This window comes from Misgurnus anguillicaudatus, unplaced genomic scaffold (assembly GCF_027580225.2).
Source record: "Misgurnus anguillicaudatus unplaced genomic scaffold, ASM2758022v2 HiC_scaffold_31, whole genome shotgun sequence".
Classification (NCBI taxonomy): Eukaryota; Metazoa; Chordata; class Actinopteri; order Cypriniformes; family Cobitidae; genus Misgurnus; species Misgurnus anguillicaudatus.
This window is the reverse complement of record NW_027395281.1, coordinates 4,698,539-4,715,434: the sequence shown is the minus strand read 5'-3', so window position 1 is coordinate 4,715,434 and position 16,896 is coordinate 4,698,539. Positions and strand designations below refer to the sequence as shown.

The following is a 16,896-nucleotide window of genomic DNA, read 5'->3' as shown; positions in this document are numbered from 1 at the left end:
AAGTGTTCACATCAAAGAAAACAGCAATGACACTTTATTATTCTGAGCTTTCTTAACTTCTGATTCCAGCCGTGTCTTAACATATCATAGCATTATGAACAAGTGATCACTTCAACCATTTTTAGCATGAATTCATTGTTATTCACCGTTAACACATCTTGCTTTGTCACATTCTGTTCACATCTCTCATCATGTTTATCTCTATTTTCTTTATTTCTTGCTTTATTAACATCTTTCTCCCTTGATTTTTTCGCTATTATGGTATACAGAGGGGAAGGACACAGGAGTAAAAGCAGATATGGTTGTTTATTTAAAACATATGGCAGGTTCATATGGCAGTGTAGGATTGCAGACGGTAATGTAGACAGATGATGATGATGATGGTGACAAGCAAATCACGTATTGACAGAAACAGATAACAAATAAGACATTCCTTATAGTCAAACAGTTGAAGACAATATCGAAGATGAAGATGACATTACATGTGACCATGTGTTTAAAAAAGAATCTAAAGACAATCTACAAACAATAGATTTATTATTTATTAATGGTATATAGACATCATTTTAAAATAATTTACATTCAAGTGCAAAATCTTCGTCTTAAATACCTTAAAAGGTTATTATAATTCTGGATGGCTTGGACCACTGCAACACATTTTAATGAGTTTTTAATGGTAAGCAAAATGAAGAAGCGAAAAAAAGTAAACCCACACAGAGTATCACAAACAGAAGTGTGAAGTTTAGTGTGTATGAAGGGCGTCTGCTTCTGTTAACATCAATCTCACTGTCTGACTTTATCTCTGCACAAAACAGCCAAATAAAAACTATGTTGTCTGTTGTGAATTATAGTTAATAACAATGTCTAGAAGAAATGTGAAAATACAAGCATATATTTGTGGACTGGAGACACATTTTATTGTATTGTGTTACAGAAAACATGTTTGTGTTTTTCCTGTCTAGATATGTGACTCGACTGAATTCATTTCCATTGAATGTGATTTTATTTCATGTGTGATCTGGGTTTATAAAGTTTTTAAATTATTTTTTCTTAAAACCTGCTGTGGTTGATATTTGTAAAAAAAATGTCTCAATATATTGGCTTAAAAGTTGCAGTTATGTACTATCTATATTATATCGCAGTTATATGGCTTTTGTATTATTTGAAAAGTTCAAATTGTGCAGAACACATGACTTATCAAAACACATGCTGGGTTTAGCAGAGTAAAGCACATTCCCGGTCACATTTTTGCAATACAACAATAATACAATGAGAAACATGCAATTAAACAAAAGTATAAAAATGTTAGTCAACAAGCCAGAGTTGATAATAAATAAGCTTTCCACCAATTGACATTCCCAAAAATAGAAGTCCAAAAAAAAACCACCCATTTGCTTAAACAAATAATTTGGAAAACGAATGCCATACACTATCTTTATTCTTTAGATATTGAATAATCTAACTTATTTTAAATACCTTGTTTAATGTGTCATAACTCAGTACTTCTAAGCCACCATGATCTTTGGAATTACATAAAATTTCTTTTTTATGTGGTTTATTTCTCCAAATAAACTGAAAAAGCATTTGATCTCATTTTGTTACTTTGGGAGGAACATTCAATGATAAAGATGTATACACTGATCTAGAAACCCCTTTAGCATTTGACAATAATACCCGTCCATTTGCATCCAAATATTAAACCTCTTACTAATTGTATAAATAACTGTGTTAAAATTTTAATTATTCTGTAAATGTTCATCTTTACAAATCACCACTCCATTCGGAACAATCTTTTAAAGGAATCAAATCAGATTTATTCACATTCATTATTAGCCCAGATACACTGGAGAATTATTTTATACAATTCACTGCCTTAAAGATTTCATTTCTGTTTTTTAAAAAACAAAGTCGTCTGCAAACTGGCACAATTGCTTTAAATAAAAAACTGTGCTTTATAGTGTCAAATGCCTTGTGGAAATTGATAAATAAAATACAACTATTATCTAAAATATATTCATTATAGTCCACCATATCTAGATGCAGCTTAATGTTATTACTATTTTCTCTTCCTTGTATAAATCCAGTCTGTTCCTCATCTATAATATCTTTAAATCCTTCTTTTGGCAAATATTAACACAAACAATTTTGCATTGGAGTCTCAAATTCTTTAAATGAAAATCATTTTTGTTTAGCTTTGGAAATAGGGTAACGACACCTGTTTTTTATAGAAGTGGGCAATTCAGCGAAGCCTCTATGTACTGACTTTTTCCATTTCGAAACCTCAGTTGACACCCAGATAATGAAACACGATTGAAGACTTCATTACATTTATGTCTTTGATATAAATAACTGTTGAATATGACTCATGCATTTATTCTGATGTGTTTTTGTCTTCTAGTGGGTAAGTGTATAATACATGCATTTTATTATCTATAAATTAGCATATATGATATATAATAATAAATTATGTCAATTACTGATAGCACACGTAGACATATTGAAAATGATTGACAAGGTGTTATGCAAATCTTCAATATCCAGGAGAGAAGTCCGTAAATAAAATCACATGCTTTGCTTTCCCCGTGCAAACGGGTCACATGAAACTTAAATCTGGGGGAATTTCTAAATAAGACGAGGTCCCCAGATAATACTTATCCTGTGCGAATAGTACTTATGTCATGTAATTTGTATCATATAGGTTATGTAATCTTGTTCTTCAGGTGTGTTTGGTGATGAAGTGAAGTCAGTGTCAGTGTTTGATGGAGGTTCTGTTACTCTAAACACTGATATTACTGACATAAAGAGAGTTGATTTGATCGAGTGGAGATTTGAAACGATCCGCATCGCCAGAATCAAGAAATCAGATGATATCAATCCAAAATATGATGATAATAATGAGACTCAAAGATTTGGTGGTAAACTGAAGCTGAACAGTCAGACAGGAGATCTCATCATCACAAACATCACATCTGAACACACTGGACTTTATCAACTACGTGTTGTGATTCTAAGCGTAGAGACAATCAAGAGATTCAATCTTACATCTTATGGTGAGGTTATTACTCAAATACTTTTCATGTTGCAAATACATAACCATTTCAAGATGCACATTATTTATGTATTTATTTGTATATTTCTTCTGATTTCATATATTGCAGCTCCTCTCTCCGTTCCTGTCATTACCAGCGTCATGTCACAGTGTTCACGTTTACATTGTGCCTTATTGTGTTCAGTGATGAATGTGAGAGATGTGAGTCTGTCCTGGTATAAAGGAAACAGTTTATTATCCTTAATCAGTGTGTCTGATTTCAACATCAGACTTTCTCTACCTCTGGAGGTTGAATATCAGGATAACAACACATACAGCTGTGTGGTGAACAATCACATCAGCAACCAAACAAAACATTTCTGCCTTGCCGATCTCTGTCAGCCGTGTTCAGGTCAGCAGTATGATGTTTGTTTACCTGATAAACTACACACCATTCAATTTAAGTCATCGTGTTTAAAGTACAGTTGCACTTACATTTACATTCAGTTATAAATTGTTTAAAATATATGCATTCGCTAAGAATTAAACACACAATAGTGTTGCTAGCTCACTGCTTTACGACTTGAGAAATGATAGGTTTAAAGGTGCAGTGTGTAATTTGTAAAAATACCTCTTGACAGAAATGCTAAATAAAACTACATTAGAAGTGGTGTATAAAAACCTTTCATGATGAACCGTTATGTGTTTATAACCTTAGAATGAGAATTTTTTATCTACATACACTGAGGGTCCCCTTACATGGAAGCCGCCATTTTGTGCCGCCATGTTTCTACCGAAGCCTTTAACAGACAAACTGTGGGACAAAGTTGTCTCCGATAATGACGTGATTGTCCGGTGGCGGCTACCGTAGCTTCTCTGTGTGTTTCAAAAGCGAGGGGTGGGCAGTGGACTGAGCCGTTGGTTGCAATTCACAAACTCACCACTAGATGCCGCTAAAATTTACACTCTGCACCTTTAAACAGAGACAGTACAGCTTTTCAAAGTACATTAAAATAGAAAACAGTTTTAAAGGATTACTCCACCTTTCATAAAAAATCCTAATAATTTATTCACTCCCATGTCATCAAAGATATTTATGTCTTTCTTTGTTCAGTCAGGAATTATTATTATTATTATTTTTTCTCAATTTAATAGATTTATTAAATTATTAATATTAATTTATTGGACTTCAACAGTTCAACAGTTAAAAATGGCAGTTTTAACACAGCTTCAGAGGGCTCTTAACAATCCCAATCGATTCATAAGTGTCTTACCAGCGAAACAAACGTCTTTTTCGGCAAGATCAATAAAAAATGCATTTACGTATTATGTAATCACGTAGAAAGGTCTAAAGTAGTATCTTCCTCCACACTCGTAAACACTGGAGCGGTATTTTCACATACGTTATGCGTGATCTTTTCATGTGATTACATACAGTAATAATAGTGCGAGAAGTTGTGGTTAAAAAATGCACATTTTTAATTTTCCTTGGCGAAAATAGGATGCACTGTAAAAAATTAGCTGTAATTATGCAGCTGGTTGCTACCAACCAGTAACTTACTGTAGAAGATAAAGACAGAAAATGTTTCATGTCCATTTAACTTTAAACAAACTGTTACCACTAAGTAACATAAATGTAAGTTAATCTACAGTAAGTTACTGGCAACCAGTTACAAGTTATACTGTAATTTCTAAAGAATTTTTTGACAGTGTGGTTTTTCTAGATAAGACCCTTATGTCTTAGTTGTGATAGTTTCGAGCTCTTTGAGGTCCACTAAAGTCCACAATATGTAGAAAAATCCTGAAATTATTTTCTTAAAAACTTAATTTCTATACTGAAGAAAGAAAGACACAAACATCTGGGATAACATGGGGGTGAATAATTATCAGGATTTTTTTATGATGTGAAATATTCCTTTATGTAAGCCTACTAATTTTGTGTCTTTCCTCAGATGTCGTCCGCGCTAGTGATAGTGCTGAAGCTGTTCTGATACTGCTGATGGTCCAGTTGACTGTCAGTGCTTTGATGGTTGTTGGTGCTGTTGTGGTTCTGGGTTATGACATCAAATCCAGACGAGATGAACAGAAGAGAAAATCACAAACATCACCAGCAACATCTGATGAATGAGATTCTAAAACAGTGTCTATAAACAGTGTCTGTTCTTTATCATCACATCATTGACTACATTTACACACACACCAATAATATGATTATTCCAATACTTAATCAGATGTTTACATGACTGAAGCTCCTGTTTACATGCAGTTTTTATTTTCTGATTGTTCGCTAATGATTGTGATTATTATTTACACATAGCCCATTGCAGAACACAAAATATGAACTCACATATACTGTGCACTGTTTAAATACTACTGCTGGTTCTTACTTTATTTGTAATGTTGTTCTTTTCAATTTTATATGCTTATCATTTCTTAATTTGTTATTTCCCCTCCTCAGTTTTGCTGATCCAAAAATTATTCATTCCATGATGACTCAAAAATGTAATGTAATCTGTTTAACCACTACTATTCTGTATATATGTAATTTAAGAGTAGGCATTGAGGTCCACCCTATTTCACCAAGGTCCACTTAAGTTAAAATTTCTGGCCTCCCCAATGATTAGGGTTTGAGTTAAGGGTAATTTGATTGAGTTCTTTTGATTAAAACCAGGATCAGATGATTGTTGATCCAGGATCACATCTTACTTTGTGAAATCACAGCGACCCTAAAATGACAAGGGTGGGACTTAGCTAGGGACCCCCCATAAGGTTTGACATAATTCAAGGACAGCATGATTGCAATAAATACACAACTATTAAATGACTGCAGAACACAGTGATAATAATAAAATATTGCATATTTATCATCAAATGTCAGCCTTGAAACTCCCGGACAATCTACTGCTAGGCTACGCTCTATGTCCTCATAAAATAGTGCTAACTATGGTGTTCATAACAAAATTGGCATGAAAAAACATGCGTTCACCTTTTACACAAAAAAATATATTTACTCACACAACTCAAAGAAATCTTAATTACTTTTCCTACCTTAAGAATGTTGCCTTTGGGACCTTTCCTGCCCTTTAGCAGATTTTGCCACCTAAAACAATGCATACATCAATAATTTTAGAGATAACACAAAAGAACACTAAAGAACAAGAACATTAGTTTTCACCATGACAGAGGCATGATTCCCCTGAGAATGCAGTACGAGTAATATCAGATTAAAAAACTATTGTGAATGCCTAAATTAAAATAAGTAGTTTGGGTGTCAATGTGGAGAGAAAACCATAAAGGCATAATTGGACCTTCAAACAGAAAAAAATATGACTGTAGTTACATTACAGATAATTTTACAGATCTGTGGCTATCACTATTTTTAACAACTACTGTAAAATCACAATTAGCATGAATTTTCCATGTCACATCATTAACAAGTGAGATACACAATGCATGTTTTATCAGGCGTTGTTAACGTCACATATAGGCATGCAAACAGCTTGTGTCAGGATAAGCTCTTGGTAAAATGTTGGACAGATCACAATTAAAAGCAATTATGTTTTGAACTGTCAAACTGTTACCCCTCCATGCTAACAGCAAGCTGAAGCCCTATTGTACACCATAATTTATTAAGAAAGAAAATAAGGAGATTGCTAAAGTATTACGCCTGTTAGTAAAAGAAAATGAGCATTTATATTTATAAAATTAAAATGATTCATTTTCATATTTCTGGTTTTGATTAGAATCTATTATATGTTTCTTTAATTTTATTTGTATATTTTAATATTTATTTTATTATTTGTGAAGTTAGTGTGTGTTTGACTCACCTCATTACAACACTCCATTACCTAATACATCCACACACATACGCACAGATGCATATAGACACACACACACCTCTCAACACAGCTAAACTAAACACTGTTATTATTGTTTTCCAGAAGTCAAATGTAATAAAGTTATTTAATATGTTACTTACTTCAGCACATTTTCATGATTATCCCCAGCACAATCACAACTACTACTACTATTAATATTATACCAGCCGTCTTCCAGTGATTCTGTTCTGTAATGGTAAAAGACATTAATTAATTTAACTGCTTGTTATTTTGATCTAAATCAGAACATGATATGAATGTTATTCATGTATTACATTAATGAATTACATTTTTTTCAGTCGCTAACAAGTATTTGTCCAAGCAGTTGTCACATTTTTAAAACTCTAAACATAATTAGCACAGCACATTTCCACAATGCTTACATTTTCTTACCAGACAAGCTATACCTACCAACAAAATGTTTTAGTATTTACAAATGTAAACACATAACATCCCGCATTAGCAAAAACAATATTCCAAACCTTAGATACAGTATAAAAACCTCTGCTTCTGCAATTTTATCAGTTCAAAAACAAAGTATCTTAGCTGATAATAAACAAACCATTGAATAATAGATACAAAGGTATGTTGGGTAAATTGGACCAACCAAATCTGATTCTAGTCTGGTTTAGACTCAGTGGCAGGGGTAATTTTTTCTATTACATTGACACTCATACAGTAAAAGGAGGACTTTGAGGAGAGATATTTTGGAAACAGAAAAAGACAAACACTATAATGTCTAGATGAGTAAGAGTAAGGGGCCCATGGAGAAGAGCAGGCCCAGTAAGAGATGCAGTGAGATAGGCAGAAGCAGTGAGAGATGCAGTGAGAGATGCAGTGAGAGTTGCAGGGGAGTGAGCGATGCAGTGCGATGTGCAAAAGCAGTGAGAGGTGAAGGAGCAATGAGATATGCAGTAAAAGTTACAGGAACAGTAAGAGGTGCAGGAGCGATGAGAGATGCAGTGAAAGGTGCAGTGAGAGGTGCAATGAGAGGTGCAGGATAGTGATGCTCCGATCAATGCCGATCTCCACTAAAAATACGTGGCCGATCACTATTCTGAATCGGACAGCCGATCTTATTCACAGCTATTTCATATGGCTTTTAATCAGTAAGTCCTTGTCGATCTAAAATCATTGTTAGTTTGAGTCGTTTATAACATGCATTTGAAAAAGCAACACTCATCAAACATAATCATAATACATATTCTTTATTATCATGAAAATACCTGAAAAGGTTTGAAGAACAGCAATATAAATATATCTTTAAGACATTTCCTGGAGCTGCGTGTGTATTGTTCTTCGTCTACAGCGCATTTTGAGTTTCTGCACGAGAGCGCCCCCTGGCTTTTGGATGTAGTGGCATTTCGCCGTAATTCATTGAGAAGCATAGCAAGCATTATCGGCCGATCGATCGGAGCATCCCTAGTGCAGGAGCAATGAAAGATGCAGTGAGAGTTGCAGGAGCAGTGAGAGGTGCAGTGAAAGGTCCAGTGAAAGGTGCAGGAGCAGTAAGAGATGCAGTGAAAGGTCCAGTGAGAGGTGCAGGAGCAGTGAGAGATGCAGTGAAAGGTTCAATGAGAGGTGCAGGAGCAGTAAGAGATGCAGTGAAAGGTCCAGTGAGAGGTGCAGGAGCAGTGAGAGATGCAGTGAGAGGTACAGGAACAGTAAGAGGTGCAGGAGCAGTGAGATGTAGTGAGATGCTCCGTTATGCACGTTGCACACACAGCAGCCAGACTTTGATTTTTCAACATATATTTTTTTGTTTTTTTCTTTGGTACTTTGTGATAGAGTCGAGGTGGTAGGCTGGTTTAGCACTTTGAGTTGAGAAAGGCACATTATAAATAAAATGTATTATTATTATTATTATCACATGCTGAAAATACAGAGTTTTCTGCATGTTGTTGAGTATGAATGGGAAAAGAGTTCCTGAATTTTGAAAAAGTGTGGTCCCTGAATGCATTTTATATGAAAGCTATAAAAAATTGTTCACAGTTTGGTTTACACTGACTTCTGTTTCGCTGATTTGAAAAATGTGCTTTCAGTATTGAACAATGCTTGTTAGCAACTGAAAAAAATCTGTATGAATATTATTTCTACAACAGTTTCTACTTTAGTTGTTTAGATCTTTATTGGTTTAGATGATGTTTTTCTGCTGAGATCTGTGTTGATTTCATGTAATATAAATACATTAAAAACACACACTTTAAGACACTGAAACTGTATAAAAACACTCACCATCAGTGACAGTAAGACTGAATCTCTTGTGAATGAAGTGATTGCTGTTACTGATGTTTACATCATAAAGTCCAGTGTCTTCAATTTTGAGGTCATTGATGATGAGAGAACCAAATAAATCAATATTGACTCTGTCACTGAATCTCTCATCAGGCTTGTGTAATAAAAGGGGACTGATTCTTCTTTCCACTTTAGCTATGAGAGTGTTTTTAAACTTCCACTCGATCACATCATCTGCCTGTGTTTCATTATCAATGTTCAGAGTGATGGATTTTCCCTCCAACCCTGATCTTGACATCACTTTATCTGTTACAGAGACAAACACACAGAAAACGAAACACAGCCAGAAAGATTAAAGGGGAGGGGGGAGGGTCTTTAATGGTATTTCATGCATTCTGACTTATTAACACAGTTTAAGAGTTGTAACCCTCATGCTAAACATAAGCACAGTGTCAAAAAAGCAGTTAAGCTTGTGACTGAGTATTTTTTTAGGCCAAACTCAGGCCTCCTTTTCCTACAAGTTTCGGAAAGTTATTTTTCGAACGGGGTTTCCGTAACAACTGATTGACCCCATATTCCTTTTATGGGTCTTTACCACCAGAAAAGCACACCTGCCCTGCACGTTAACTGAGAGCGAGAATCTGCCTGTAGAAAGCACAAATAATGATATGGCTGAGGTGCTGCGCAAGTGGCAATTCGCCGCTACAGGTGTCAGTGTACGTGTATGCTTGCTAGCATGCTTATTGCTGTTTTTAATTACCTTAATTACCTGATTTTTTCATTGTTTGATTATGCAAATTATGCAGACATTTGTCCTATTTCATTAGCCTACTGAAAAATAATTTAATTGCTTTACTGACCCTGATCCATTTTAGGATTCAGCAAGAATTTAATAATCCTGGGAGTTCTAAAATTGTGAAATGTTTTATGTGTTCGTTTTTTGTGACGAACGCGCCATGCCGGCACTCCCACCCTAAATGCTGCCCTAGGCAACTCCCCATGTCTCCCACACTGGGTACATCCCAATTCGAAGACAGTTTCCTCCAAAGGCCTTATTTAAAAAACAATGACGTATCCTTCATTTCCCATATTATTGTGCATGTTGCATGTAATTCCATGTAATAATGTTGCGTGTTCTTTACTTTACTTTACATATTCTACTTTAAATGTTTTTTTTTTCTTCTCATAATTACACCAAATGTGGCTTGTTTTTCCATTGGCAGCAATGACATTCCTCGTTCATGACTTTAGTGACACAAAAGTACAATTTTTCTGTTATTCTGCGTTGATACGATCATGTTTAGAAACGTGGTCCTCAGAATGTTTTAAACAGTCATTGGTGGGCCGTAAGTTGCAAAAGGTTGAGAACCTAGTACTATAATTGACCGCCTATTGTAAGCTTTTAGTGCTATTTAGCAAAATTTTTGGTGTTGTTTAGGTATTGTTATTATTATGCTATACTAAAATCTTGTATTATTTTATGTAAGCTAAAAAAATACTTGATTATCAGACTATATTCTGAATTCTGGTCATAATGTACAGCTGCAGCAATTGTTTAATTTTGCAGTAACAACATTGTTTACATTGATTTATTCATAAATCACTCACCGCTGAAGTAAACATTGAATGTCCTGTGTAAAATCAAACTTCTGCCATCGATTTTAACTTCATATTCTCCAGACTGATCGGCTCTGATGTTTGTGATGTTTAGCTCTCCGGTCTGTTGATTCACATTCATGTTTGAGAATATCCCGTTAGTTAAGTCTGTGCGTTTAAACTTCCACACTTTCACATCATCTTGCTGTATTTGAACACCAGTGGGTAGAAAAAAAGAATCTCCTCCCTTCATCACAGACACTTTGTACACTTGATCTGTATCAACAACAAACACACAGAGAACAAACAAAAACTATTTTAAAACAGAACACTGTAAGACACATTGGGATTTTATGTTTTACCCAAAACTGGGTTATATTGGTTTAACCATGACCATCGATTTTGTGGAAACAAATTTTTTTGGTTTAAAGTGCAGTAAAACATCTTAGGTGTAACCACAACATAAAAAATGTTTACTACTCACCATTGACAGTAACATTGAAGTTCTTCTTTTCCTCTCTTCTGCCCATAAAATGCCATGTATAAACTCCAGTGTCTTTAATGCTGATGTTTCTGATGGTGAGAGATCCAGTCTGACGGTTCAACTCCAGTCTGCCATTGAATCTCTCATCGGTGTGTTTTGAGTGGCTAGATCCTGCTATAATTTTGCCTTCAAACCACCACATTAGATCATTATCGTTATTAATGACATATTGACTAGGCAGAGTGACATCATCTCCCATCATCATTGACACTGTAACATCATTAGCACCAAAAACATCTGCAGACACAAACATAAACACTTTATTTAATCAAAGACATTCATTTTATTTGCTTCGCTTTACAATAACAAGACAGACTTATAAATTGTGTTAATGCTTTGATTTGAAATTGAATGTGTAATGTTTTCAATACATCAGAAATAAGGAAATGTTTGCACTTTATTCACTTTTATTAGTACACTGCTATTATTTTGAACACAGCCAGTGGCGTGTTTACCCACCACGCAAACCACGCAATTGCGTAGGGCCTCGCGGGCTTGGGGGGCCCCCTACTGGCCACAAGGTGTGCGAAAGTATGTTACGTTTATTCAGACCCAAATCTAAGGCACGGATAAAGCACGCGCAAGCGAGAGATGTGCAAGTATGCACGCAGAATAATATATGCGCGCATCCTCGCGAGGGCACATATAGTATGGGAAGCCGAACTCATCAAAAGAAGGACGAAACTGCGCCACTCGAGTGATCTGCGCTGCGCGAACCAATTATATGCGGCTATGGCGTTTAATCAGACCCAAAAGTTGCGCGCACAAAAACCACGCGCGAGCAAGAGATATGAGCGTGCAGAAGACTATTCTCGCGTGGACAAGCGTCCTCGCGAGCGCGCAGATGAGCGAACTCTACGGGACAGCGCACATCTGCACAGTGCGCACAAAAGCAGCCACACAAGTGCTGGAATGAGCGCTCGCTCGACTCTCTCTGTGCTCTCGTAACTGCACAACATTCACTCGATGGTCAAGTTTACTTTAAAGACTTTGGGCTTCACACTTGTGATTGGTGGTTTGGTTTGATCTGTGACACGCATCTTTTGTTCCACACTTGTACAGGTATAAACATGATAAAGACACCACGCAGAGGTTTAAATAATGTCTAAAATACATAAATCATATTCTGTATCTCATCATTGTCATTAAAATCTCCTCTTTAGTGTATGTCTAGTTTATTTGCTTGTTGTATCTCACAGTAAGTTTGTTTTTACAATATGAACATGAGAGTTATGTGATTCCCATCCATAAATTCAAGCAATAACCAACTTACAATGTGCTTTGCTGGTGTTTGTTAGTTCAGTTTGTTAGATCAGTCTGAATAATAATCTAATGCTTCCTCTTTTTCCTCATTTAGTTTTTTTAGTAAGATGTCGCAACTGAAGTTGCAGTATTAATTACATTGTTTTAAATACATCCTATAATACATTTGCAAGCAAAAGAAATATCTGAGAGGGGCACGAAACATTCTTTTTAAACCAAGAATTTTTGTCATGCCAAACTGTAACAATTTTAAGCAGTGTAAAACAAAATAAATCCGGTTTATATATATCTCACTTAATTCTAAATACTGAATATTATTGTTGTGCAATTCAATTGAAAAACCTTGGGCAATGCTGGGGCATGGGGGGCCTTGGTTCTTGGACTTTGCATAGGGCCCCCAAAATGGTAAACACGCCACTGAACACAGCTGTATGTGGTATCAATAAAAATTGAATAACATAAATGTTGTGGCTTTTAGTTATTTACTTTTTCTTTTTTTTGAATGTGAAAACTGCAGCAGATGGTTCCATCAGGACTGTGAATGCGTTCCTTTGCACAGAATGCATTTAAACTTACATTAACTTTTACCTCTACCCTTTTAATCTATCATCATCATCTCAGTCCTGCAAATTTTTTATACGGTAGTGATATAGTATACAATTTATGCTGTGCTCTAGTCTGAATTAGTATTATATACAGCTATTTTGTGATGCTTTGTACTGTATGTAAATATATTACATTGTATATCTTCTTGTGATATTAAAATAAAACAGGGCTCTCAAGTCTCACGCATTCACCGTGAGACTCACGCATTTCAGTAAGTTCACACGCTCACACGCCACACCTTGTATTTCTCACGCTGAAAAAATAAGAAAACTTTTCCCACTCTATACAATTAATGAACGAGGCACAGGAGAGAAGTTCTCTGCCGAGTTCATATCTGTCGAGCCGCGGACACGGTCACACTAGACATCCTGATATAATTGTCACCTACCAGCCAATCAGAAATCAGAATTTGTTGTTTCTGGGTAAATTTCGTGATCCTGCTGCAAGCACATTCGTTACTAGGCAACATAGATTCTCACGTCACACAGACGAAGTGGCAGTTGGAAGAGAAGAATCCGATGAAAGCGGTAGGTAACGCATTCTTTTTTATAGCAATTTGATTTTACGATTCTTGGATGACATCACAAAAATGTGATCAAAGATAATAAAAACTGTTGTTGGGAAATATAGCCGAGGTAAATTATTATTGATTAAAAAAATCGAACTGCTTTGCAATCAGAATTAGCTTTAACTTTAGGAAAGTACTAAACACTAGAGGCTACCTGAAACAATCCCAGGTGAAAAATATTATAGGAAATACTATAGTGTTTTTGAACCATACTAATAGTATAGTAAATTTTAGTATATTATAGTATTTACAACACTTTGTTAATGATTGCTACAGCATACTCTGTATTAACTATAGTAGTGAACTGATAAACTGTAATAAATACTACAGTAATCTGTAGTGTATATTCTAGTATATTATACCCTATAGTTGTAAACAATGTAGTACAGTATTGGATAAAGTAATACGTTTATATTACTATAGTTGTTATGTTATCACAGCAACTATAGAATTACCACAACAAATTAATTCAAGTACATTACTATAGTATGGGTCAAAAACACTATAGTATTTACTATAAATTACTATAGTATTTTTTTCACCTGGGAATGGAAAGGACAAGATATTTCATTTTCATTTATTTCATTATTTTCAAATTATACTTTATTCATACTCTTTTTAGCTATTCAGCTATACTCTGGCTTTTATTTTAGTAATGTTTATATCCTGCCAATGTATACATTAATCATTGCATTTATCTGTTTAAAAGATGTCACACAAACACACCTTGTATTGTAAGTATGCTCAGGGCAAGTTCTGCAATGTTGCTGTTCAGTTGGCTCATTTGGGGCAATTTTTTATATATTTGTATTTTTGAAATAAAACAATGTATTTAATTTCTATGACTTTGTCTTTAATTAGATTTCCCAACTGTTATAATTTCTATTTGTGCTAATCAATTATAAACAATATATTAAATTTAACTGCTACCAAAAACCTGAGAGAATTGGTTGGGGCCGAGGGGTCGCTGCTGCAAATATTTAAGTGGCTCCTCCCCTAACAGATGAAATCTCACTCCAAACTTTTGATAAAACTTGAGAGCCCTGAATAAAATGTGAATTTGGGTAACATTATTGTAATTCTGAATGAAACAGAGAGAGGTCACAGATTTCGGTAAGCTGTTGTTACTGTCTACCAGATTGTGTGTGTAACATTAAATAGCAACAGCCTTAAAAAAAACTAAACATTTGTGATGATCTGCTATTTTAGATTCGCGTCATTTCGTTCGTTTCTCACGAAGTTTGACCGCTTCATTCATACGCTTGACTAAAGCGAGGGAGGGTAAATGATGACGTCATCGCTCAGTGGGCGGTCACATAAATCGTTAGAAGCTCCCTTGCCGCGCTCACGATAATGTGCAAGGGGCGCCAGGCGCGGTCTCGCGTGTACAATTGCTAAACAGCGACCTCTAGTCACAGAATTCGGCACAACTCCTGTTCAAAACGAAACCGAAAGTGTCTAATACGCTTACGTAACCGACATGATTACTCGTGCACGGGTAAAAGAACAAACCCCTTTTAAATGTATATTTACGGAGCTGTTGAATGCTTTATTCTGATTGGTTGAGAAATGGTGCACGGGTGTTGATTATTTTTCTGTAAAACACACACATAACCTGTCAAATGTCTTAAAATAACCACCAAAGCAATGTTTGTGATGGAATAAGCGGAATATTTTTCTCCTGGCTTTTGAATTGTAACGATACTCAGCTTCGTGTCCTCCCGCATTATCACATTGGGTATTATTTTAGAATAATTCAACAGCCCTGTCTTATTTGTTATGGACTCGTCTGACGAGCCACACCCAAACCCACACGATGGGAAAAACATTTATATATATTATGTATATATTATTATACATAAATATAATTTTTCTAAATTAATTTTTAAGTATTATTTTAACACACCACCACACTCTTACAGGATAAACAAGCTGATGTCTAACAATATCTATCATTACTGTTCGAAGAAGGCAATAAATGAGAAATGTGCATTTGTTAAATCAAAAAAGCAATAAATAAATATCACTTACCAGCCACTAGCAATGAAAAACAGCAGAGTACTAAAAGACCTGACATGTTAATTTGCACTCAGTTTGTCTGAGAAATAGAGATGATGCTGGACTGGTAACGGTCTGATTCAGTCACGTGATCTTTAGAAGGAAAGATGCTGAGAATTTTATCACACTATTTAAAGGTGTCCAAATATAAACCGCAACAAAAATGAGCCATAAGGTGTCGCAAATATGATTTACTCTACACTCTTAAAAATAAAAGCACTACAAGATACTATAGATATAGATGAACCGGATATTTCTGTTTTACAAAAGATTTTTGTTAATGGAAAAGGATTATTTATATTATGGTAATAAACAAGGTTTTAATAACCTAAATGGATCATTTGGGAATCAAAAAGGCTCATAATAAAGCACACTATGCAGGCATATCCACCATTTTACATATACAAGATCCAACGTCTTTTAGTTTGTAAACAGAATTAAAGTGCTGTATTTGAAAACTGTGCATGTGCCCGGATCCACAAGCTTTAAGACCCTGGGAAATGCCTGGGAGGAGTGACATAAGGGAACTTGTGAATAAAATGAAATATCTTGAAAATAAACAACAGATAACTAAATCACAATAACAAAATCAGTCTTCCGATGCAATTTATGCTATTTACAATGATCTGACATTAAATCAATTCAAACAGATTAATTAGTACTTCACCTCCCACGTGACATCATCAAGTATGTTGTTAACAGTGGCGTGTTTACCATTTTGGGGGCCCTAAGCAAAGTCCCCCCATGCCCCAGCATTGCTCAAGGTTTTTCATTTGAATTGCACAACAATAATATTCAGTATATAGAATTAAGTGAGATATAAACTGGGTTTATTTTGTTTTACACTGATTAAAATAACACTAAATTGTTACAGTTTGGTATGACAAAAATTCTTGGTTTAAAATTTTTTTTACGCCCCTCTCAGATATATCTTTTGCTTGCAAATGTCTTATACGATGTAAAACAATGTAACTCACTGTGAGATACAACAAGCATATAGACTAGACATACACTAAACATAAGATTTTAATGACAATGATGAGATACAGAATATGATTTATGTATTTTTGACATGATTTAAATCCCTGCATGGTGTCTTTTGGTAAGTGTCCAAAAACTC

At 35.0% G+C, this 16,896-nt stretch overlaps 2 protein-coding genes across 2 annotated transcripts; one reads left to right on the top strand and one right to left on the bottom strand.

Annotated features, from left to right (window-relative positions):
• Positions 1–1,874: 1,874 nt before the first annotated feature.
• Positions 1,875–5,786, top strand: LOC129453561 (uncharacterized). The gene is made up of 4 exons (XM_055217865.2): positions 1,875–2,401; positions 2,721–3,050; positions 3,159–3,440; positions 4,981–5,786. The coding sequence occupies exons 1-4, from the start codon at positions 2,359–2,361 to the stop codon at positions 5,154–5,156; spliced, it is 831 nt and encodes a 276-aa protein (XP_055073840.2). The 5' UTR covers positions 1,875–2,358; the 3' UTR covers positions 5,157–5,786.
• On the bottom strand, positions 3,438–15,880 carry LOC129453036 (uncharacterized). Its single transcript, XM_073865404.1, has 7 exons — positions 15,750–15,880; positions 11,222–11,518; positions 10,750–11,013; positions 9,142–9,447; positions 7,008–7,094; positions 6,077–6,128; positions 3,438–5,078 (listed from the first exon to the last, which is right to left on the bottom strand). Exons 1-5 carry the CDS (start codon positions 15,793–15,795, stop codon positions 7,009–7,011), a joined length of 999 nt encoding a protein of 332 aa, XP_073721505.1. The 5' UTR covers positions 15,796–15,880; the 3' UTR covers positions 3,438–5,078; positions 6,077–6,128; position 7,008.
• Between the last annotated feature and the right edge of the window lie 1,016 nt (positions 15,881–16,896).